The 25,968-nt window shown below is 44.6% G+C and overlaps 1 protein-coding gene across 4 annotated transcripts in view; it reads right to left on the bottom strand.

Moving 5' to 3' along the window:
• Positions 1-25,968, bottom strand: part of Rora (RAR related orphan receptor A) — a 731,210-nt gene that overhangs the window by 82,011 nt on the left and 623,231 nt on the right. Inside the window, exon 1 of one of the 4 annotated variants that reach the window (XM_021171873.2) lies at positions 16,599-16,616. The exons of 1 other annotated variant lie outside the window; for it this stretch is intronic. In XM_021171873.2, coding sequence (XP_021027532.1) covers positions 16,599-16,602 — 4 coding nt within the window. In that variant the 5' untranslated portion in view covers positions 16,603-16,616. Of the gene's footprint in view, positions 1-15,027; positions 15,392-15,702; positions 15,722-16,598; positions 16,617-25,968 lie in introns of those variants that run through there. 2 more of the 4 variants (XM_029481369.1, XM_021171872.2) reach the window with 2 other exon arrangements.

The following is a 25,968-nucleotide window of genomic DNA, read 5'->3' as shown; positions in this document are numbered from 1 at the left end:
CCCCCCCCCTCTCTCTCTCACACACACACACACACACACAAAGCAGGAAGGTCTTGTGTAACCAGTCTGGTCTAAAATTCACTCTGAAACCAAGGATGACCTTGTACTTGTGATTCCCCCTGCCTCCGCCTCCTTCGTGCTGGGAAGAAGCCATGTACCACCCCCCTCTGCTCTTTGCCATCTTGGGAAAAGCCTTCCTTCAGGTTAGGCAGGTGCTCTACCAAATAAGCCACATCACAGGCCTCTTCAGGCATCTCTGGATGTTCTATGGTGTTGTATACAGACTTAACAAGTAGGAGTCCCCCCACCTCCATTTTTAAATTTTATTTTATTTTTTATTTTTTTTTGGTTTAGGTTGTTTGTTTTTGAGACAGGATTTCACTCTGGAGACCAGCTGGCCTCAAACTAATGATAGACTTCCTGCCTCACAAGAGCCTAGAGGCGGGAACCACCCGTGCCAGCCATCGATTAATTAGAATATGGATCCTGAAACCACACCAGTGACTTCATGTTCTGCTCAGATTCAAATCAGTCGCTCTATCTTGTCCTGTGGCTGAGGTTTTGTAATCCCCTGTATTGGTTTCACAGGCATGGGGTTGGTTCACCGAGTTCTGTAGTTTTCCAAGGGGTGACACATCTCTTTAATCAGTAGCAATCATCTCAAGGCCTCAACATGGTTAGCTCCCCGCCCCCCAACACCGGAGCAGCTTCTAAGTATCAGGTCAACCACGGGGTTGGGCCCACGTATTCCAAACCCGTCCCTGCTGCATGCAAGATTGAACAACGTATTGACAAGAGACACAGCTGACTGTTCCCCTCTGAGTGACAGACACTTGGTTCACTTCACAGGGGCTTCATGACACATCCCCAAGTCCGAATAACCACAGTCAGCCCTTCTGTCAAAGCACAGGGATTTCCATGTAAGAAGTACCAACCGAACTCTTGATGCAGACCAGGGCACAACACTCTGTCCCCGGAGACTGACTGGGACTTCAGAATGAAGCAGAAGCTTCTCAGAGAGCACACCAAAGGCATGTGCTCAGCGGTCAAAACTGAATAAAGTTAGGGCTGGCAAAAGGGCCCAGCAGTTAAAGGCACTTAACATGGGAGTCTGGAGTTTGATTCTTACATCCCATCCCCACTTAAAGGTGGAAGGAGAGAGCTGACTCTACCATGTTGTTTTCTGATCTTCATAGGTGAGCAATGGCACGCGGCCCCTGTCCCCCATCCCAGATCATGTATATACCCTCCACAATAACAATATAAACAATTTGAAATTAAAAATTAGTATTTTTTAATACTGGCTTATCAAGGACAGTCTTAAATGCGACGGGTACTCTCTCTTTCCTTTTCTTGACACCAAGTGTACAGTACTGAAGGAGCCCATGGCCGCAGGAACACAGTACCACAGCCTGCACCCAGGCTGAGGTTCCAGCAGTTTTACCCACTAGTGCTGTTCACTGTAGGACCCTGGGAACCCTCTGGGAGTCCTGGGTGACATACTGGGGACCACTCTGTGGAGGGCAGAGACTAGAAAATCCAAAAGCTGTCTAATCTTCTCAAGGCGCGTGTCCTGGTAGCGTTGAGGTGAAGACGATTTAAAAGGTTTAGTTTAATTCTGTCTCCACCCACTTGTCCTCCTGCTGTTATTTACTGATTTAAAGCACTCAGCTGTGGGAATGCAATATACAGTCTGTGTGGCTCAGTAAGAAGAGGTCCTGGCCATGGAAGCCCTGTGGACTCAGGGTGGACGCCTAGAACCCTCAGTGGAAGGAGAGAGCTGATTCATGTACACCCACTGGTGGGGTATGGACACACACACACACACACACACACACGAAACAGAAAAAAAAATCTGTGCAGTTGGTTTCATTAGCGTTTTGTTGTTAAGAAAGGAAGCCACTATACCATGTTATTAAAAAATTATCAAACGATCATGAATTAAAATACCCCCCTCAAAACAAAACCAAAAACACCCTGAAGAGACTAGTTCAGCCCCTGCCTGCGATTCCTCCTTTAGACCTTTCACACCATGAGTACTTGGGGTGCATTCTTACCAGTGTCTTCAAAAATAATCGGGTGTCCTAATTCAGCCGCATGTAAATGAATACTCCCCTAAAGAGGCCTTATTATCATTTCCAGCCCTTGATGTCGACATAATCCCTACAGTTCCCTAACTTCTTGCTTTCTAACTTCTGTTTACTGATCCGTTGCTTCTGCCGGCTCAGTATGGCATCAATTAGTAACACTGTGTGTTGATTAAGTTTCCCCAGAGCCCTGAGAAGGCTGCTTTGTATTTATTAATGACTGCACTGGGCACTACTATTTTTCAATAGCATTTAAAAATGAGTAAATTACTGAAGCTCAACTATAAAAGAGTCTCACATTTCAAAGGCAAGGGGGTGGGGGGAGAGAAAGAGCACATCATTTCAAACCATCCCTAATACTTGCATGGCTGGTTTTATTTTCAATGTAATATTCAAGGGACGTGTGTGTCTTCAGCTCTGGACTCTTGTTCTAAGCTCAGCATTTTGGAATATACATGACATGAGTTGGGGAATGGAGACATAGACCTGGTGATTAATTAAGAGCTGGTTTAACAGGTCTAAATTTCATTATCACACACACACACACACACACACACACACACACACACACCTGTTAAGTACCACATGTCTGATTCAGCAAGACTCCACAAGGTTAATGAGAGAGAGAGAGAGAGAGAGAGAGAGAGAGAGAAAGAAGGAGGAGGAGGAGGAGAAGGAGAAGAAGAGAGGAGAAGAGAGACTGCAAACTGAGGTCCCAAATTATGTTGTCAAGGGTAATTCATCAACCAACTACAAGCTCACCCAGTTTAAACTGTCCTGTTTGGTGGGGAATTCCATGTGGCATATTAGGTAAAGTTTGAGATGCCCACCTTGGTACCGAGTTTGCTGCCTGAAGGAAGAGGATCCGATCTCTCCTGTGATGAATCTTTCCTAAGTAAATGGCAAGTGGTAGGAGGGAAATCGGTTCTCATTTGCCCTGCCTTAGGAAGTGAGGAACTGCAAGCCATCCCCCCCACTCCCCCAAAGGATCTGGCCATGAGGTAAGGCATTCCTCCCTTTGTCTTAAGCTCCCCTTTGATGTGCAAGTCACTGGTGGAGTAAACTGTGATGACTTTGATGTTGAACTTGGAGACTTTATTGTTACTAGCATGCCTACAAGGAGAGCCGCCAGTCACTTCTCACATCTGAACAACCATGTTCCTTTACAGCCCCTTTTTTACAAGCATCAAATCCTTAAATACATGTTTTCCCATTCCTGCTGATTACTGTGCTATCTGTGGTGGGGGAGGGCTGTGCTCCAATATAATTGCAGCACCCACGTTTTCTGTAAACACCCCGAGGCGAGGCATCCTCAGATGGCTGGTAACCAAACTCCCTCAACAAGAGAAGCTTAACTGCAAAACAAATTTCTAGCAAATAAAAACATCCCGAGAACTCTCTGAGCCATTTTAGCAGTCAGTATTGGTCAGTATTTCTCCTAAGCAACCATTTGAAACGACACAGAAAGTGTAAAGGAGTTGGCGGCAGCAGCAGGGGCCTGCTGAGAGGTTGCCAAAAGTTTGAACCATCTTAACTCATTGTAACAACTTTGTTTCTCTGCAGTGGTGGAAACAGGAAACTTCTGTTAGACGATTCTGCTGGAATAGAAGCCTGGCTTTCCCCCTTCAATTTCTACCCAACCAGAAACAGGCAGTCTTTAAAGGAGCTGTAGAAGGTACAACTCTAATTTCATATGCTGACTCCCATCAGATTTTCTTTCTAAACTTTGTTTAATCACTTCTGGAAATGTCAAATATCATCCCCTCACCCCAACCCTCACTTACATCATAGGAAACTGGTGTCTAACAGACCCTTCTCCTTCCGATCAACATTGTAATAAAACTCAAGTTCTTTTGGATTTCTGGCCTCAGATGAAGTAGGGACAGATCTCCATGTTTCCTCTGGTTCTGTTTGTTGTTGTTGTTTTGTTTTGTTTGTTTGTTTTTTTAAGCAGGTGGCCCAGGAGGCCCACCATTTCTGCCTGCTAATCACTGGGAACACATCGGGAGATACTACATCTCTTAGGATCTGGGGCTTTAGTGTGCAGTTGGGAATACAATCACTGTGGAATACAGTGGTTAAGGCTGTTTGGTGGTTTTCATTTTTCAGTTAATTCCCCACTCCTAGGTTTCAACTCAACCATCAAAAATGGGAAAGGCTTTGGGCTAGAACTTGATAAAGCAGGGCTGTAATTTGCCAGAACTAAGTCTGGGCATATTTGTTAATATTAATGAAAGCCTTCTTGTTTTAAAATGTATTTAAATAGCTGGCATTAGTAATTACCTCTTTCTACCTTAGAATTTTCACTTCCAAAAGGAGCTGGTTAGCTGACTGAAGTATCTTAAGCAATTATAGCTGGGGACAGGGAATAAAGAAGTCAGCAGGCTTCTGTGTGCCTTTCCTACATCTTGAACGAGAGACCCCCCACCCACCTTTCAACTGTAACGGAAACATTTTTTTTCTTATAGAAACATGAACTCTGGAAAAGACCTTGGCAGCTGTCAATCACAACCTTCTAATTTTACAAACAGGGTAAGAACGCAAGCGAAGAAAACCTGCCAGTTACCATGCAACAGATCCGGACTAGAACCCATGCCTTCATCTGTTTCCCTCCACACGCAGGCTGGGGCTTTCCACTCCTCAACACCGTGTGGCAACTGGGGGCCAGATGACTCATGCATCAAATAAAGGTGTTGAACTTAAGCGATTTCTCAATCAGAATCATCTATGCAGCTTACAATTTACCAGCACATGCGATCCACCAAGGCCATCAGACCAAGATCACCGGAATCTCAAATAGAACACGCACACACAAATACACGTATATTGTTTAAAATTTTGACTTTTAAGTATGTGTCTGTGTGTAAGTGTGTGCGTATGTGGGTGTGTGTGTGGGGTATGTACACATGAGTACAGGAGGCCAGTAGAGCGTGTTGGATTGGGGTGATTGGCCTGACATGAGCATTGGGAATAAAACTCAGGTCCTCTGTAAGAGCAGTGCGAACTTTTAAAAGCTCCAGCTCTCTAATCCCTAAGAGCCTGTACACCTTGAAAGTTCCATCCTGTCTAATATACTGACAATACTGGGTGCTGAGAGACCAGATAGCCTCTGAGACCCTTTCTAGGCCTGTTGCAGGGCGTTTAGCAAAGGTTGGGGAAAGCCTGTGACTGAGCGCTCTTTTGCTCATCCACCGCGCCGTCCTACTTCTGTCAGACTGGTTGTGCTGCTGGAGTTACCTATATGAAGGCAGCTGGCATGTTTACTCAAACATTACCCACCACAGCATACACTCACCAAGGACACAGACTACATATGTCATGGTCACCACTGTCTGAGCAGCCCACAGCATTGAAGCTGCCCCAAGCAATGGGGTATATTGCACAAACACCTCCCAGGGCCAGAGTCAGTTGGAGTGTTGTCTGCCTCCACACCACTCCGAGTCCAACTTTACTGGCGTTTCCAGATGAAAACTCACTCTACACAAAAGGCAGGGTGTCTGGTTATTGGAATCAGAGACAGGGTGTCTGGTCATTTGGAGTAGGAGGTAGGGTGTCTGGTCATTAACCCCACTCCCCCAGCTTGGCCACTGCAGACACACTGGGAGGATGCTTAGGCCTGAGAAAGGCCCTTTTGTTCATAGGAAGTGCCGAGGAAGAGCTTAGGGGTAGGGAATCTTTACTTTGTTGCTGAAAAAAATAAAATTAAATTAAAAAAAAAAAAGAAAGATAGAAAAGGCAACACAGGAAAGACATTGCTGTTTCCATTAGAGTTGGCTGGACTCTGGGGCCAACTCCCCCACCTGCTCTGAGAGATTCAGTTCCCACACACAGGTCTGGAACTCACCGAGTCAATGTTGCAAACAGAGGCCAGAACTCCAGACAGTGTCATTCAGGAAAAGGAGTACAGAGCTTTGCCATTATCACAAGCGTCCTTATTGGACTACCTAGACTCCCTCAGAACCCTCTCCTGTTTAGGTCACGTGGGGTTAAGAGATCTGGGGGTAACATTCCACCCACTTCCTCCCACAGAAAACTATTCCAAGTGTGGCTGTTACTGAAGTGATGACAGAAATCCCTCACTTTGGGTTCCCATCTCTATTTCTCTTCAGGGGACCCCGAGGAAGCTTGTGTTTACCCTAAGATCATTCACTGTTGGAGCTTTGCTTTAGACCTTAGTTAGGAGGCCAGAACAGGGCTTTCCAAACTGATCTAACCCTCACGACCATCAAAAGAACTTTTGCGAACACTGACTCATTGGCTTTGGCCCAGATCACCAGAAACAGAACTCTACCCAAGATAAATGCCTTCCATGGGATGGCGAGGATTGATGGTCTCTAGGAACCACTGAGGGAGTAGAGCAGCCCACCGCCCACCCCAAAGCTGACAGCTTAGAACACAAGGGTGTAACAAATTGAGGCCCAAGGATGCCCGCCTGCATCAGAAACACCCAGGATGCTGATTAAATCCGCCCTCGGGGCCCCACCCAACACTGACTCCACCATGCCATCTCTAGGTGGGACTCAGTAATCTGCCTGTTACAGACTCCAGTCAGGAGCTTTACTCCAGGTTCAGGAACCAGTCCTAGGATCACTTGAGAAGATATTTTATTGTTAACTCTTTGATTACTTGAAATCAAACCATGTTCACACATAGATATAAGAGTGGGCCTTAACCAATTAATGTTTCCTGGGATCAGATAGTTTTGTGTGTCGCCAAGTCAAGAGTCTTGGTTTTCCAATGGTATGTACCTCTGAGAAACTACAAACTCGCAAGCCCAAAACCCTCAGCATAGCCCTCTCTGGTTACTGTGGCTGCCAGCATCTTGGTACTTTAAAAAAAAAAAAATGCTGATTCACCACCCGAGACACCTGATTGACAGGAAGAGCTTGAATCTGACTATCACAGCATACAGGTGGCACCAGAATGGTCTAGCATACAGGAAACGCTCAAGCATCGTCCGAAAGAAATATTTATGTTTGCACTGTGTTCTGTAAAAATCAGAAGTGAGAAATGAAGATAACAATCCGTGACAAAACAATATATATATATATAAAGAAAAGAAATTCAAACAGCATGCGGATCACACTTCTGGGTGGTGCACTTTGGAAAAAAAACAAAACAACTTGCTTCAATAGCTGATCTCAACCTAACCACAAGTCCTCACTTCTTAACCACGACCTTATTTCTAAGATCAAAGGGCCAAAGCAGCAGTTTCTCTGCCCCCCCAACCCCTTTTTGTTGTTGTTTTTGCCTTGTTTTCATGAAAAGTTCAGTTGCTTCTTTCGAGTATCGGCAAGGCCAGAATCATACTCCTTTAAAATCCCAGTGGTATCTTTCATCTTGGTTGTCTGCTATTACAGCACGGGTCCCAAAGTTCAAGCCTCTTGTTTTTACACCTCTGTGGTGTGTCCCCCTGCAATCCCCAAGAGGCATTTCAGTGGGAAAAATCAGTATTTTTCAGGACTTAGGTGCCTCTGGCTCCTCCACAGAGGTAAGATTGTTTCATGGTTGATACATCAGGCAAAGCCGAATTCAAAGCTCACTAAAGAGCCTAAAACTATTACTCAAATGAGTTCTTTTCTCTGACTCTATAGGGAGAGCCTTTATGTGTGTTGTTATTTTCATTTGTCTGTCTGCTTTTGAGCCCTGTCTTTTGTTTTGCAGGCTGGTCTGTGTCAACTTTCCTAGGATAACCTTCAGTTGCTCCTACCTCACGAGCGAGGGCTGGGATTACTGGAGTGCACCGCCATGCCTGCTTTATGCAGGACTGGAGCTTGAACACGGGGCCTTCTAAATGTCAGGCAAGCCCTCTACCAAGTGAGCAACACCCTAGCCTGTTTCCAGTAGTTTAACCTGTAAGCTCTCTCAAGCTCAATCACCCTCTATCATATATCCTTTATTTTCGAGACAACCTGAAAGTTTGGGTGAATTAAATCATCCGAGTCTTCCTAAACCAAGGAGCTAAACAGTTTCTTCTGATGCCAAAAAGATTATCAGTGGTTCTAATTATTTATATCCTCTGTGTGTGTGTGTGGGGGGGCGCCTTGATTTGAAAATGAAAAATGTTAGATTTCACTGGCTTTTTTTTTTTAAGAAAAAAATCAAGGATGGAGAATAGACAAAACAAGGATTTTGATACAGGTTTAACTGCTCGTGAACCAAATGCCACTCAGGTTTAGTACAGACAACAGGGTGCTACGAACAAGCTTTAATAGAACTTGTTTCTTAAAAATGACCTTTCCTTCCTTCCAAGAAAACATTAGAGATTCGTTATCTAATAAGTCATTTCTGATAACTGCACAAGATAATGAATTACACTTTTGAAACTGGTGAAGAATGCCCCACAGCCGTCGAGAAAATATTCACCACCTTTGACCTTTTCCACTAGCCTGATGGGAATTTCATTGGCCCTGGCATGGCTTTTGCCTGTCATGAGCAAGTATCCACTAGAGGGCAGCCTCATCTCAGCTGTGATACTGCTTTGTGGGGGGAAAAAAAAAACAAAAAACAAAACTTATAAGAGCTTGTAATGGTCCTATAATTATTTTTGTGACTTTAATTTTTTCCTGGGCAGTTTAAATAATCAATATAAGTCAAATAAAGTACCCATAAACTCTTAAGACCCCACTTCCACAAATTACAACGATTACCACTAGGATTGATCCCCAGACGAGTTATAGAGCCTTCTTTATGTACCTTAATATGTTTGAAACAAAGTTGTTTTGTTTTGTTTTGTTTTGTTAATCGAGTCAGCCATATCATATTAGGCAGCTGGACCTCACTTTTTGCATCAAAATGTCAAATGTTTCCAGACAAACTGAAGTGTGTTTTTCATTTGAGGAAGAAATTGACCAAGATTGTGAGGTGGCTGAATGGTGAACCTGAGTGAGATGGGAGGCAGAGGGACATCAGAGCTCATGGGTAGGGAGGGGTGTGTGTGTGTGTGTGTGTGTGCGCGCGAGCATGTATGTGTGTGTCTTTTCAAATAGCAATCTTCAGTTGGAAGGATCACGTTTCCCCTACAGCATGGGAAGGTGGGCTCAGAACCAGAGGATTACGAGAACTAAGCAGACATGACTGCTTGATATGGGATGGTCTTTCTGATTCAACATGGAATAAGCTACCTCTGGAAGTAGTGAACTCGCCAATCACAGGAGGGGTTTCAAGCATTACAGGACATTCGAGTCACAGGAATATTGTGGAGAGCACCCACTTGCTGATGGGACATAGAATCTGAGTGACTTAAAGTTTCATTTCTTCCCGAGCCTCTGAAATAACAGCACACCTCCATCCGGTACTCGGAGAGGTTAAATGCCAACCCAGCAAGAAGTGAGCTTCTGCACCTCTTCAAAAAACCTTCTATTTCTGCTGATGTGAGAGACACCGAGCTTCTCAGCACTATGCACGGATGCCCCTTACCTAGCAACACAACCACGCTGACCAGCATTCGACAACACGGAATGTACTAAAATAAAAAGACACACATGTAAACTTCCTTCTTTGCCTAAAGATAAACGGGACAGGCAGACAAGTATTTGACTGGATTCTGTGATCATGATGAGTCTGGGCAAAGGCCAGCTGCTCTTCATGAGGCTGTTCTATGCTATTTAGGAAAGCCAAGCTTGGTTCTCTCCCAGATCTTAATACCAAGCAGGCTTAATGAAAATCATGAAGAGCTATGAGAAGCAAATAAGAATAACCCCATTTGTACCAAATTGATTTTATTAAAGAGTAATTTAAAGATATTAGGCTCAGCAAAGCATTACATAATTGAATCTATTTTTCCCCCCATATAAACGGCAGACTTATCATTTACGCTAACTAGAGGCAAAGTTACGTACAGGGCATTTTTATAGCTTCCTTCGTGGGGTGACAGGGAGATGGTGGGACTCAGATGCCTGGTCCAGGCTCTATGGGGTGTCCGCCGAAAGAAATTAGCTATGGCACAAGAGCTGTGTAGCTTCATCTTCTTCAACTCAAATGCATGGGCCCATCGGATGCCACAAACAGGCATATGCGTGAGCCATGAAGTGCACACAGATTGATACCCTGCCCCTATTGGCTTGGGAAAAGTCTAGTCAACCTCAGATAAAAGCAGAAACCGAGAAAAGTACCATCCAGAGTCAACTTGGCCTCTCGTTGTACAGCCATGAGAGCAGAGGGTTAAGTTATCCTATCTCAAAACCCGACAGGGGCTAATGTTTCACTTAAAATAGAAAATCTAGAAACAAAATATTTCAAGTGCCTTTCCCCCGACCCCATATTGCTCATCAGCTGATATGAGCTCTTATTTAGACCTCTTCTCTAGGCGTAGCATTCTGACAGCTTATGGGGAAAGCCTATCCTGTCCTGTCATCCCCACAGGATGGTTACACAGAGCTCAGGCACTGAACCGCTCTGTCCTCCAGTCCAAAGGCCAGAACAAATGGGAAGGATTCTTGGGGAGTGGCTAGATGGGGGCATAGTTCTGCCTGTCATTCCTCAAAGGACCTGGAAACATTATCAAACATCAGTTCATACTGGATGTGACAGGTGAATGTTTAAAAATTTACTTTAAATCAGAAAAATATAAAGTAAGTGTAGCTGATAGCGTAATGTGTCTAAAGGTCATGGCTTTGAATGATCAGATGTGAAACATACAGACTCAAGCAGCTTTGATTTGTCTGCAATAAACATTGTGAGTATGTAGAGAACAAAAAAAAAATCCATCTTTGACATTTCTTTTGGTGCTAAGGAAAGAGGAGATGAACATATGAATCTAACACTCCATCAACCAAGCTACACCCAGGCCTGCACAAACACCGTCATTACTAAGTATTCTCAGACAACAAATTCCGTAAAGGAACTTTATTGATGGTGAAATTTTTAGGAAGACTCATTCATCCATGCATCCGTCCACCTACCCATCCATCCATAAAGTTCACTTTTGCCCAAATAAATGGTCCTTTCTAAATATAATCTTCTTAGGAGCCACAGAGTAAGTTACAAAGCTGACGGCTGCTCTCTCAGAGGTTTGGCAATGATCTGTTTGCTGACCTTGCCCATTGGTATTCTGATCTCCATGGCTGGCAGGGAAAACGGGAGAAAGGGGTCTCGAGAACTATGAATCTATTTACAGATATGGCTACTGAACACAAGGAAAAGTCAGGACTTAAATTACAGAGTATACGTTGACTGAGATATGTTTTCTACCTGGCTAATGTTTACATCAGAGTGCTCAGCTTGGTTGACGGCAAAACACCCGAGAGAAGCGTATTATGACACAATTGAAAAAAACAGCATGGAGAGGCTGCCTATGAAAACTTCACCTAAAAACCACCCTGCAGACCAGCAGGGCTCTCTTTACATCCATCCACATTCAGTTCTTCTGTCTTTAATTATCTTTAATGTTTTTTTTTATTATGTCTTTATGCATGTGAACATGTGCATGCCGTGGCACACATCGGGAGGTCAGAGGCCAACCTGTGGAAGTCAGTTCTTTCCTTCTACTCTGTGGTTCCAGGGACAGAACTCAGGTCCTCAGACTGGGCAGCAAGTGCCCTTACACACACACACACACACACACACACACACACACACACACTTGGCTCCACACTGGCAGCCATTTGAGTTTTCGATTTTCAACATTCAGTCCTCAATTTCTACCAGTCCGATCCATCACAGGTCCCCTAAATGGGACACAGATCCCTGCCTGGTAAGGGATACCGCAGGAAGGATGTTTAAAATGAGACTAGGAATTGAATCCAAGTTTCACACGGTTAAAAACAAAAGGCAAATTCGTCCAGACTGTTGAAATTAGATGTGACACCAAAGTCCAAGACACAGAGGATTTCCAAAGGCTCCAGGTGCCTTGGCATCTGTGTGACAACCTGGAGGAAAGATCCAGGACAGGATGGAGGCTCCCACCTGAGCTTTCCTCCTTCCAAGTCCCTTTACACAAACAGAGGCTGCAGAGCCATACAATACCAACTGCTCCAGCTTCAAGGTTTTTAACACTCAGCTACCAGCTAGCAGCACTTGGCCCATGTGATGACCAGACCAAGTGCCCCTTGCCTCAAGAATAAACATCATCCCTACTCTTTCCCTGTGCCCAAGGAACAACCTAAATGGTAGTGGGGATCTGCTGTGAAGCAAGCAAGCAAACACAACACACTGAAGGGTAAGGGAAGCGTTGCTCGAACTCAAGGTTATCACTTCCTAAGCATCGAACCACTTTAAGCCTAAACCAATTTGACAACTGACACAGAGAAAGGATTTTCTTCTTTGGTGAGTTCAAAAAGGCCTGATTTAATGATGTTTAAAAAAAATCATTAAATCGGGCAACAAAGAGGATGTCTCTCTTTTTATAGTGGCTTCTCCTCTCCTCCTCTGTTCACAGGCATCTACGCACCAGAAAGCTATACTATGAAGAAGAACCTTTCTGTTTTGCACGAAGAATCTAATTATGTAAACTCTTGCATATGGAACCAATTTAACTATTAAAACCAAGAGGCAGCAGGGAAGTATTTAATACGATTCCAGGCCAGTTTTTTTTTCCCCTCCCTTAAATCTGATATGGAAACATTTACAGCATTCCTTGCTTTCCCACAAACTATTTTTCTAAATTTTGCACCAAAGCAAGACAATCCTATTAAGACAAAAGACGTAAGATGCTGGGACTGAAATATTCTATTTCTCACCCCCACCCCCCACCCCCGACACACACACACATACCTCTAAGCTTGGGTTTTAAAGAAAACTGCACTGCAAGGACTTCTAGACATTTCTTTCCCTTTCTCAGTGACATTACTACCAATCTAGGAATCTTATTTTACAGCAGCCATAGGAAGCTCCCAAGTCTCCTGTGTGTGTGTGTGTGGGGGGGGGGATGTTAGGGGAGAGGGGATGACCTCCGGTTTTTATCACATGGCGAGTTTGATTAAAACTTCACTTGGTACTAAACCTACAAAAGCCAAAAGCCAACTTACTAAAAAAGATCAGCCTCAAATAACACCATCAAAGGACAGTTCCTTAATGTTTGAGAGGTTTACTGTTCAGTAGGAGGAAAGGGCAATTAAAAAGAAGCCTCTCTCAGCTTCTCACTTTTCTCCCATTCAACACAATGGTACACAGTATGGATGAGGACCATCACCGGCCCTTCCCAAACAGCAAATTCTAGTTTTTAAATTTAAGGAGGTGAGGGGACGAAATACAACTGGCTTCGCGGATTCTGCAGTCAGTTTTCACTTAACAGGTTTAATGAGAAGAAGAATTACCAAGATTCTCTTTTGGGGAGGAGAAACCGATTTCTTTTACATAATAAGAAACCTCAACACCTTTCCTTCCCCAATACTTTCACACACTTAAGACCACGGGAAGCTCTTCCCTCTTGTGTTATACCAGTCACATATTATAAAAGTGATTCAACCTCACTTCCCGCAAGTGCAAGGGGAAAGGCACTAAATTTGCCGTGGGCGCATCCTACAGAAAGATTTCATCGAATGCAGCCAGCTCATCTCAGCGTCCTGAATGCTTCGACCTGTTAATAATTAATAAAAGATGCCACCCAATCTCTAGTGAAAAAACACAATGATCTGAAAGTAAAGCCGGCGCAGATACGGTACGGGTGTCCTACATCCTGGATTGCAACAACAAAATAATCCTAAACCTAGCAAACGTTTAACGAGCACCTGGCCGCCGCGCTAGCGGGCAAAACCTCCGCAAGACCTTCAGGGTGCTCACAATTGTTGCCCCTGAGAGGAGCGGCCGCTGTGCCACAGACAGATGGAGCTTTAAATCCCCAGGCCGGGCGACCGGGCCTGCACACTGCTTGGGCAGATTATCCGCCGAGAGGACCCAGCAGGCGCACGATCGCGCAGAGAGCTACAGGGCTGAGTCTTTCTAGGGCCATCTGCAAAGGTCGAAGCGCCTGTCTCGGTTTCTCCCTGCGGCACAAGCAACTTCCTGCGCACCTCCAAACTTTGTCTCCATCACAAACTTCCCTGACTTGCCTTGGCTTCTTCCCGCCTCACCTTGGGACACCTGAAGCCAGCCGTCCCTGCAAACCACTTTCCTCCTTATCACTTCCCCCAGCTTACTTCCCCAGTCCAGGGAGGAGGCCCTCGGTGCGGAGGCTTAGCCGCGGCTAACCTGTGCCCATAGGCCCTCGCCGCGGTCTAACCTCGGCTTCTCCTCTCCAATCCTGTGGGCTGATCCTGTCTTCTGTCTACATCCATGCACAAACCTAAGTGTCTAGCCTGAGCGCGCTGCGACTGGGGCAGCGGCGGAGGGCGTCTTGGCACCTTCGGGGCGCGGGGCTGACTCCGGCCCGCGCGCTTTCTGAAGTGGCGGCGTCCGAGGGACGCAGCGCTGAGTTACCACACTTCCCTAACCCGCTGGCCACTGGAGCTCCAGAGGGTGGGGTGGCCGTACGAAGCTCGGACGGCAGGCCTGGAACGCTAACCAGTCCTGGGGATGACACCACTAGCGTTCGCATGCAGGGCTCGGCCTGGCTGCCGCTCCTCCCCCCCTCCCCCCCTGCACATAGGCCAGAGTTGTCCCGGGGTGCGGGCCCTGGGGACCCAGTGTGGATGTCCCCAGCTTCCTCCCAGTTGCCAGATCCTCCCTGAGCGTTCCAAGCGCTGCGACTCTCGGCAAACTTTCTTTGGGGAGCCCCGCTGGGTGTCAGGCGCACCCAGACGAGTGACAGCAGTTAAGAAGACGCCGGAGGGGCGATCGGGCCCGTGAGTCTAGCTCCACCGACCCGAGGCAGGCCGAACCCTCCTCCGGGCTCCAGTGGCTACGCTGCGGTGGCCCCGGAGACCCCATTGGGTTCCAGTGGCTGCCCCCAAGCTGTACGTGAGCTCCGGCAGGCGCGCCCACCCCTCCCCCTGCGCGCCCTCCTCCCCGCCCCCCGGAGCCGTCAGTCCACCCGAGTCCCCGCGGGCCACCCGGAGCTCACCTTTCATCGCTGCGATCACAAAATACATCCTTTACGCCGCGGTGCGGAGAGCGCAGGGAGAGCCGACCGTCCGACCCCGGAGCCCCCTCTTGCCGCCGCCGCCCGAGCCACAGCAGCAGCTGCCGCAGCTGCCCGCCCGCCGAGAGCCATCCCGAGCCATAAGAGGCTCCATGTGACCGGCTGACATCACGGCCGCCGCTCTGTTTACACCGCGCCCCTCCGCTTCCTCCCGGGGCGGGAGCAAGAGGCGGGAGGCGGGTGCGCCTGGGCGCCGCGCTCCGCCCCCGCGGGCAGGTGACCGGGAACGGCCCACCTCGACACAGTGCTGCCCCCCTGCGCTCCCAGGGGCCCGCACCGAAGTCCCTTGCCACCTCTTTACTAACCGATCACCTGTGGCGGCCCGGAAGCTCTCTGCCTTGCCTCTGACCACTTTCCACAAGCCCCCCCGCNACCCCCCCCCCCCGCGCACTTCAGCTAAGCACCCCGATGCCTCTTTCAGCTCAGTCCCGGAACCCTTCTCAGTGACAAAAACACTGGATGGTTAACCCCAAAGAAGCTTTCGGTCTGAGGAAGCTACAGTCTCCCTCTTGTCCCAGGGCATCCCAGCCCCCAGGCCCGGAACCGACACCAGTTTTTGGACGGAGCAAGCCCCCACTTAAGACTTTCAGGACTCACCCAGCTCACAGCATCCAAGGTCGTGGTTCCGGGCTGCGTACTCCCGCAGCATCCCGCATTCAAGACAGCCTGTATGTGTAAGACTAGAAAACCATGTCTGCCTGCTAAATGAGCTCCAGGTGCCAGACAATTTGAGCCACTGGTCCCCAGGCTCATCCTATCTAGAACTCTCTCCAGAAAACCCATCTCCAAGTGGAAAGGGCGCTAGTTTTCTAACCTCAAAGATAAGACGTGGCATTTTAAACAGAAGAAACAACAAACAACACCTGGGTAGCCATACCGTTCACCTTACAACCGAGATTTAATTCCCTCCAATGTTTGAAACTTTTTACTGCATTTACGTAAATCATGGTTTTATTTTTGTCCCCAGATGAATCTCTTTATGCTGAATTTCAAGACTACTTACCAGGCGTCCGCTTTACTTAAAACGTTGGCAACTATGCCTACAGTATTGCGCATAAAAGGGGGAAAAATCTACTAAGCCAAGCTTGCTTACCTAGTGCAGCTCTGAGACAGCCCCCACCCTCTGATGATCAAACAGGAAGGATTCTAATATTTCTCTTTCCATATAACCAAGCTAGCCTTGACCCTGTATTGTGGCCGTAATTTAGAACACATGCAGACATCTAGCCCTATAACAAAGATTCAGATCTGTTCATTCTCCCTCCCAACCCCATTTCAAGGAAAAAAAAAATTGTTTTCCAAACATTTACACAGTGCTAGGATTGGAATGGTCAGAAAACTTCATTGTCTTTTAGTTAAGCTATGGCCTTACAAAAATGTTTGATTTCAGACACATTCATCCCCAAGTAGGTTTTTTTTCTTTAGAATTTTTTGAAATACAACCACAAAAAAAATAAGAAGAGACAAGAAAAGAATCCGAAGCCAGGACCTACCCATGTTAACTCTGCTGTCCAGCCATAGTGAAGTGGACAAGGGTTACAGAGGAAATCAGCCATACCCACTGTAATGTTTACAATTATGAAATTAAATCACACCATGTTCCCATGATGCAACTCCATCTCCCAATGAGGCAACACCCCATTCTTCAAATTTGGTTCTGGGTTTCCCTTGTGTTAGTAATGTAAAAAGAAGAGTGCCACCAAAATAGCCCACCCGTGGGTTCTGGGTGCATTTTTTTTCTCTCCTTCTTTGTATTGTTAAAGGAGGAGAATACAACCACAGAGCACATGTTCATGTGTTCTGCCCAGTGCAAGTGCCTCTTGATAGACAAGCTGAGGATTCACTTTAAAACAGTATCTTGCTGTAGATAAGAATGCTTTGAAAACAACCAAATCCATTAGCTCCAGCCTGCCCGCCAGACTTCTGACTCCAAGGTAAATAGTCTTACATCTAAAGTAATCGGTTATTTCCAGGCCATTTCAAATGAAATCGGTAAGGAGGAATGGCATGCGCCGTGACACGGACTCCCACAATTACAAAGAGGATGATCTTTCCTCCTGTAGAGAAGTCCTCAATAGAAATAGCATCTCATCATACTTATTTGAAATATTTACACATTTATTCAGCAAAGACATTGCCAGGATAATGTAATCCTGACCTTGCCCTTTGGAAAGGCACTGCTCTCACGTCCTACAGCTAATGAGCAGCAGAATTCAGATGTTAAGTCATAACCTTCCTGGGTGGCTAGATGCTATTTGTAATACATGCCTCTATTACACATCATCAGCTTTTAACCTAGGGGAGATAACTGTACTTCATAGGAACAGCTTTTATGAAACTTTTGAAAATAAAAATGAGAGTGTTTATTTTATAATAGATGATAGGATAAATTGCCCATGGACTTAGTCTTTGACCAAACAAACCAGCCAGGAATGAAAGGCCACATATCTTCCTTCAAGAAAATCAAATTGGAGCTTCAAATACATTCCTGTAAAAAAATTTCACACACTAAATTAAAACATCCTCATATAGAGACACAGTATAATGTTGAGACATTATATATAGGAATAATTGGATTTTATTGAATAAATGCAATGGAGCACCTAACATGGGGGAAATAGTTTTAAGAAATATATTCTTTGCATCCTTTTTTTTTTAAAGATTTATTTATTTTATATGAGTACACTGTTATTCTCTTTAGAGACACCAGAAGAGGGCATCAGATGTCATTACAGATGGTTGTGAGCCACCATGTGGTTGCTGGGAATTGAACTCAGGACCTCTGGAAGAGCAATCAGTGCTCCTAACCTCTGAGCCATCTCTCCAGCCCCTCTTTGCATCCTTTTAAACATGCATTCTGAAGAATAAGAAAAGAATATTGCTTCCAAGAAGGAAATGCCATTGGATAGGAATTCTTTCCTGTAAATGGGAGAATGTTACATATGAGTTCTCAAACATTATTGTGTTGGCTAATCTCAGCAAAGGGGTCAAAATGAGTTTATAGATGGCCACAGACTCATATGGGGTCCCATTGGCTTTATCACACCAGATCTGACACTTAGTAGAAAGTAGAGACACATTGTAGAGACCAGATTTTTCCCAGAACATCCCTGGGCAGAGCCTGGTGCACTTCTGCAGGGGTCCATACTAGAGTATGGCCAGGAAGTTGGTGTCGATCTTTCTTCCAGAGGTCAAGAAAATGACTTGGGCTTCACGCCACAGAGCCAGTTCATGAATCTAGAGACACATGGCTGCCCAAGATGCTCAGACAGCAAAGTACAGGATTTAGCCCTAAACAAACCATTCCTATTACAGCCTCTAAGGCTCAAGAAACACTGTGGAAAGAGTGTGGAAAGGAAGTAAGATGTGGAAAAGTGTGGTGAAGTTCCATTCTCTTGACACCAGTCAACATTAACATGAACTAGTAGCAGCTGCAATTGCTTGCAAGGGGCCCATTCAAGACAGGGCTTTTCAACAGTCAGTCATGGTGTGAGAGAACTCAGAAGAGCCTACCCATTACTCTGGTGGAGGGGGAACAATTGTCTTCACAAATGAGAGAAAAATACAGGAATGTGGAAGATGAGTGGGAAAGGAAGGGAAGGTGGCTAGATGGGGGAAGGAAGGAGATGAGAGGGGGTAGGGGAAGAGCAGTCAGAACGGGTCACATACCCCAATGAAATCATCAAGGATTAATTTTCATTAAAAAATGATTCTTAGCTTTTTTGAGATTTAGATTTGTACCACACAGAGACCTGATCATATGGTATATCACACCATCACACCCAAGCATGAATTCAAGGCTTTGGGGGTGGGGGGTAGCATACTAGTGGGTGGAGGCATTTGTCCTAACTCCTCAAGATCCCAAAACAAGATGATTTCAATATTTGGGGATACATGTGAAGAGGAGCATTTTGGTTCTTCTTTCCCTCGTCCCTGTCTCTTCTACAGCTTGATAATTCAATTAATTTCTTTCTAACTGAACAGGGAAGAGGTCACCCAAAAGTGAAACAGGCTACAACCTTGTTTCAGCTCAGTCTTTGTCTTCTGAAAGACCAACAGGGCCAGCAAGACTACACAGAGGGAAGCTGCAGAAAAGGCATCTGCTCCCTTTCGTAGATCATGGTCTTGCTAAATTGTAAATCTAGAAGACTCCAGGTCTCACAAAATAACATTTTATGAATAATACTGGAGAGATCCAGAATCAAAGATAAGAGAGGGAATCATTGATTTATCTTGTTTATTAATGTTAAGGGGAGGGGGGTGAACATTTTAATATGGCTTGTCTGTCTTGCTCACTATTTTAAGACCAAAGTAGAGTGGTATTTAAATATGCATGAGTGTATGCAAATATTCTGACCACCAAATCTGATGAAACAAACGGTATTTTGGTGTCAAACAATGCCTTTAGTTTCACACACACACACACACACACACACACATACTTACTTCTGTTGACCACAATTATTGAGCATCTATTTTATGCCTAGAATTGTATTCCAGAACCAAAAGAAAACAACGTGATTGCTTTAGTCTCAAGACGTTTACCAATGAGATGATCTTTGCTCTAAAACCCTACAGGAGTCAGTCATTTCCTTGTATGAGGCTGACATTTTCTGCAGGAGTCCAGTATCTGGGTGGCCTTGGCCACTATCGGTGGATGGGGGTTATGGACCACACCTGTGCCTTTTAGTGGAATAGATCATTGAGGTGGGTGGTTTGGCTGGAGCCAGGCCATGCTTTATGGACTTTGGGATTTCTGGAGCCAAATATTTCATATGGCTATTAGGAAATTCAGAGATTTGGCCTGTGTTTTGTAACCATTACAATGAGGAAAAGGTTGAAGTTCACTGGCAGGCACAGATGACCAGCCTCCACAGACTACGTAGGCAGCAGGTGCTTCACCACTCACACACATGCTAAGGTGGCAAGCAAAGAGAAGCAAGCTGGAGACAAGAAGTCCTGCATTCCATGAGGTTCCTCAGGGTGTCTTCACTGCATCTCTAAAGCTGGTAGAATAGGCCACGCATGAAATATTTGTCTTTCTTTCATAGAGTATAATGAATTTTGTTGTGAAGTTTGCACACACAGGCCTTTGTACTTCATTCTCAATTGTCCATCATTCCCACTGCTCTCTGGATATTTCCCTTCCTTCCTTTAAGGAGTCCTCATTTATTTTATTATCACATATAGTCTCTCTCTGTCTCTATATGTCTGTCTCTGTCTGTCTCTTTCTCTCTCTCTGCCTCTCTCTCTAATAAAGGGACTACAAATAAACAAAGAACTAAGAATTCTGGGACCTCGAGTTGCATGCATCCCTAGTCTCTTTCTCTGATAACTTCTGAAAAGTTACTTCATCTCCCAGAACCCACGTCTGTGCCCCATGGACTGAGGGAGAGACATAGATATCAGAGGGCTTTAGCATCACAGCCATTCATGTTTCCAGATCACTGCCATCCTTTTCTCTGTGTTGCACTTTTTCTATTCACTTCCCTGAGCAGCCTGCTTCACTTCCTCAACTCCGTCTTATGGCAGAACTGGCTTTGGCATCCAATGGAGAAGCTGGGCTCAAAACCAGCCTTCATCCCACTCTCTGGTTGAGTGATCTTGAGCAAACCTTTCTTTCATCACATGTGAGGGAAGGACAGTAGAGTCCTACAGGGTCACGAGGCAGATTAACTTAAATAGTATAAAGAAAGGTTAGCGCCACAGCACTTAGCACAGAACCATCAGCCTCCATTCTACTAATTCCTGTATTTGTTACTCTTAAAGACATACATCTGACTGGACTCTTAGAAGTGTGGGCTCTCAGTGGGGCCAGCCCATGTCTCTTGGCAATCTGTTCCTGGCATTTTTCTTTGGCTTCCTTTATTCTCTTGGCTAAAAATATTAGCATATTCAGCAGCCTCCTCCTGATGTTTCTTAGTGCATTGCTTCTTCAGATCAAAGCATTGATATCTGTGTTATGGGATGGGTGGAGTAACAGAAAACTGAATCTTGGGTGCATTTGTCCCAGGCTTCTTACCTTCTTTGCTAAAGGACTTTCTGACAACATATTGGTGGACATTATCAGTATGACAATATACTTCTCCTCTTCTTCCTTCTCCTTCTCTTCATTTTCTTTCCTTTTTTTTTTTTTTTTTTTTTTTGACCATAACCAGTTGGGAACACTCAGTCTGGCACCCACAATGCACCCTGAAGTTGTGCTTCCTCTTTCCAGTTTTCCTTGGTCTGTGACAAGAATTCTCCTTACTCAACAGCAGGCCCACTCCGCCATGGGTCAAGACACCTTACTTCATGGGAAAACCTTGTTTGCCCTGCCACTGAGAAGACCACACAAGCTCTCAATCTTTACCCAGCATCAGCAGCTACATCTGTGGTTATGTACTTCCAATAAAAAGTATCAAGTCTGAGGTCATCATCTACATCATTGAGTTTCAGACAGCTGGTGGTTGGGAAGGAGACCTTTAACTTCATCTTGATGCAGCCAGAGGCCTAGGAAGTACCACCGAAAAGGGCGAATTCCTGTATTTTCACAAATACGGAGCCCATGTTAACTCAAAACACTGATCCTCAGCACGGATCTGTTGAGAGGGGATTGGCAAGGTTGAAGCCGTGTTGTATGTAAAATGAATATTTATTGGGGCTGAGGGGTACAGTACTCGCCATGCAAGCATGAGGGCCTGAGTTCAGATTCCCAGCATCCATGTAAAAAGCAGGGTGCAGCAACGTGTAGCTCTAGTACCATGGAGGCAGAAACAGGAGCTTGTAGGCTAGCCAGTTTAGCTAAGTTGGCAAGCTCCAGGGTCAGTGCAAGACTTTACCTCCGAAAAACAAAATGGGGGACGATGGAGGAAGGCACACTACTTCACCTTCTGGATTTCACATGGACATAGTCACATGTGTACGTACACCTACGCCCACAAACATGCACGCACACACACACACACACAAAGTGCTATGTAGGTAGTCGGGGGGGGGGGGACACAAAGATTACTTAGAATTAGCTACTGCTTGACCTAAGAGGACTGTGGTCAGGCAAGAATTTCATATTTCTTTTTCTGTGAGAGAGCACACTCCCACATAATGGGTAATGAGTAAAAAAAAAAAAAAAAAAAAAAAAAAAAAAAAAAAAAAAAACTCTTTGCAGGTCTATGCTAGGCCATGGAGAGGGAAGGAAAAAGATCTGGATTTTATGAAGGCTTTTAAGGAGTTTATGGTCCAGCAGGAATTCAGATGTGGATGAATGTGATGCTGTGTCACCACCCTTATTCCAAGTGTTCAGGAGCTCAAGGGCCATGCTAGTCAAGAATGAGAGAGACAGAAGCCGGAAAGATGGCTGAGTGGTTAAGAGGACTTGTTGCTCTTGTCCAGTTCTCTGGTTCTTTTCCCAACTCACACACAGTGGGTGGGTGGTTCATAACTACCCATATCTCCAGGTCTGAGAGAGTCAATGCCCTCCTCTGGCCTCTGAGGGAACTGCATGCACATGAGACACATACAGCCAATCGGGCACACACAGAGATCCACTAAAATACAAACAAATAGAATAATGTCTAAGGAAAAACAAAAACAAGAGAGGTTAATGCATACCGAGCCAATTTTTTAAGGAGGGCTTCCTGAAGAAGGTTCCATCTATGTTAGACCTTGTAATCTAGCTCAAATCTTTGTAGAAATAGGAACTCAAGGGCTCCACAATGCTGAGAGGGTAGACAGAAAAGGCAAGGGCTCCACAATGCTGAGAGTGGTAAACAGAAAAGGCAGGGGCTCCACAATGCTGAGAAAGGTATACAGAAAAGGCAGGGGCTCCACAGTGCTGAGAAAGGTAGACAGAAAAGGCAGGGGATCATGCAGTGCTGATGATTTACAGCAGCATGAACTAACTACACACTGTCAGAGAGGAGAGAACATCTAAAAGGTGGGCCCAGAGCTCCATCATTTGCCTTTCCTTCATAGGCCCCAAATCGAATTCTTCATACTACAGACACACAGCTGGATATGGAGAAATACACTGTAATCCTAGCACTCAGGAGGTGGAACCTGGAGAATCTGGAATTCCACACTGTTCTTGGCTATACTGTGAGTTCAAGATCAACCTGGGCCACATGAGACCCTATTAAAAACCAAGACAAACAAAAATTAAAAATCAAACTGAATCTATTCAGAGTTTTTTTTTTTTTTGTGGGGTGGGGAATCCGGGCATAAGAAATAAACCATGCTCAAGGAAACAGATGTCTTCTTACCTTGCCCGTTTTATACTCTTATTGCAAAGATTAATGCTTGGTTTGGTAGTCATAAAGCTAAATTATACTTAGTAAAACACCAGAGAGCCAATGAGCGCAGCATCACAGCACACAGAGGAAGAGTAAAATAGAAAGCAGTGTTATTTCACTAAAGCTCAGCAGAGCATTTGAGGATGAATAAGATAAATTGAATGTTACTTGATTTTTGTATCTCACCCATTTCAGCTCTGAAAATTGTAACAGACAGTTCTATTAATATACACGCTTAGTAGAAAGGCTGTATCTTATTTTTAAAAAGCTACGATCGTATATAAATACAAAATAATGGAGAAAAGATAAGCAATTTCAGACAGTTTTCCCTATTTTCGTCATGCATGGCAATCGAGACCACAGAGTCACATGGGCTCTGCTGGGAAATTCAAGTCCCGAAGTGAGGAAGTTTCCAGGAGCAAATGTTGTCATTATTTTGCTCTCATAGAGAAAATATGTTCCCGTTCAGTCAAGCAGGGTAATCAATTATTCTGCATTATGAAATCCTTATTTTGTATCTATTGACATTTCAGACAGTCGTGCCGCATGTCAATAGTAGTTTGGATGCTCATATATGAGCCCCCTGCTTACAGCCTGGGACTCCTACCACACGGGTTCTACCTGCAGTCTCTTTTCATTCGCAGAAGCCCATCAAGTATTTATGCCTAAGTTCAGGGCATTGCACGTGTGCCCTGGGCACTAGAGCCAGGACAGAATCCAGTGGGTATTTTTGTCTTAATAAAAATGTTCTTCTTCTAACTATGTTTAATTCGTATTAAAAGATAATCACTGCCCTCCTCTTGAATTAAAAATCGTTCCTATATAAGAGGAATATAATTAGATTAGGCTATCTAGTCACCACAGAGAGTGGTATCCAATGTATGAACACAATCTTGTGTACCCCCTAACCCCCACTAAGATAATTTTATGGAATTGAAATCCCCCCTTCTCTCTCTGTGCGTATGTATGTGTGCATATGTATGTGCATATGTGTGTATGTATGTGTACACATGCTCATATGTGTATGTATAAGCAGGCTAGAGATTGATGGTGTTGGGTGTCTTGTTCTATTGCTTTCCACCTTGGTTTTGGAGCCAGGGTCTTTTAAGGAATTGAAGCTCACAATTGGCAAGCCTGGCTGGCCAGTGAGCTCAAAGGATCTTTCTGCTTCCAACTCCCTCCCTGGAGCTGGGATTATAAGTCAGGACTGAGCAATCCCCATAGCCTTTCAAACTGACTTTGGATGAAGATTCAATTCCACTCCTGTTGCTGCCATTTCCCCTCCTGCTGGCTGACCATTTCCTGGGATTTCCTGTGTAGCAGAAGTGAATTTTTCTTTCAAGATTCCTTCCATCAAATTACATTCTGTTTTTTCTTTTCTTCCCCCAATGCTCCCTTTAGTGATAAGGGAAGCAGGGAACAGAGAAATGAAGTGACATGTCCAAGGATATAAGACCAGGGTTTAGGCAAACTCCACATATGGAGTCTATGGTGGTCATTCATTATGCCACAATGCTCAAATAATTTATCATGTGTTTTCCTTGCATCCAGTACTACTTAGCAATTTTATGGTCATAATCTGACTTGTCCACAAATCAAAAAATTACTATTCTTATCCCATCTAGGCACAAGTGCAAGGAATTCTTCTATCACCAGCTCCTGTAATCGTGCAGGGTTAGCATGTGTCATCATGAATTATTGCATAATTTAGTAAATTATTTAATTGCTACTAATGAGGAAACATTCTGTACACAGTTGTAATTACCTTGTTTGGAAACAATGTTGCCATTTGTATATTTAAGGAACACTTGCTACAAATTAACTCTTGAGGGGAGTTTTTGTTTTTCCATTTTGGGATCTACAACTCTAAATAACAGAATGGTGCATGTAATCCTAAGGAAAATTAAAATTACAAACACCAATAGCAGCACTTTTAAAAACCTCCAAATACAACAATGTAGAAAATGGTAATTTTATACTTCATGCTATTGTATAGAAATCATACAAGATAAATACATTTGCTGGGCTTTAATAAATGGAAACATTGCTATTCTTTCTGTAAGTGCTTTTGCAACATAAGATCATATCTCACCCACCTACTCTAACACATGGTTTGGGGCATATACCCATCTTAGGAAGAGTTTTCAGAGTGCATTGAATAAAATTCTTGCCTACATTTATTAAGTGACTGTAGTATGTAGTATGCGTATTTATCACAAGTGCCATTTATACAAAACAAAAGCACACTATAGAGGTAAGGTGTTCTGACATTGTGAAGTAAAATGTAAATTGTTAAAATGCTACACTACAGGAAGGACCTGTTGGTGCATCCGAAGATACAGCATTGCAAAATGACTGATATACATTGTTGAATTTGCTGTAAAGGCTTGGGAGCAATGAGAGTCTCCACCAGCCAAGCTTGCCCATTATTCCAAAGGTTAGGTACACCTTGTATGGTGAAACTGAGTTTCATCAACTAGATTGGGATGGTGAGTTCATTTACAACATCATCACTCCTTGAAATATAATTGAGTTAATGGAGCAAAGCCATGGTAAACAAGGAAGGATAAAACCATCAGGAACTCTCAGATCA

The sequence above is a fragment of the Mus caroli genome, chromosome 9 (assembly GCF_900094665.2).
Source record: "Mus caroli chromosome 9, CAROLI_EIJ_v1.1, whole genome shotgun sequence".
Taxonomy (NCBI): Eukaryota; Metazoa; Chordata; class Mammalia; order Rodentia; family Muridae; genus Mus; species Mus caroli.
This window is presented reverse-complemented; position numbering and strand designations above follow the sequence as displayed.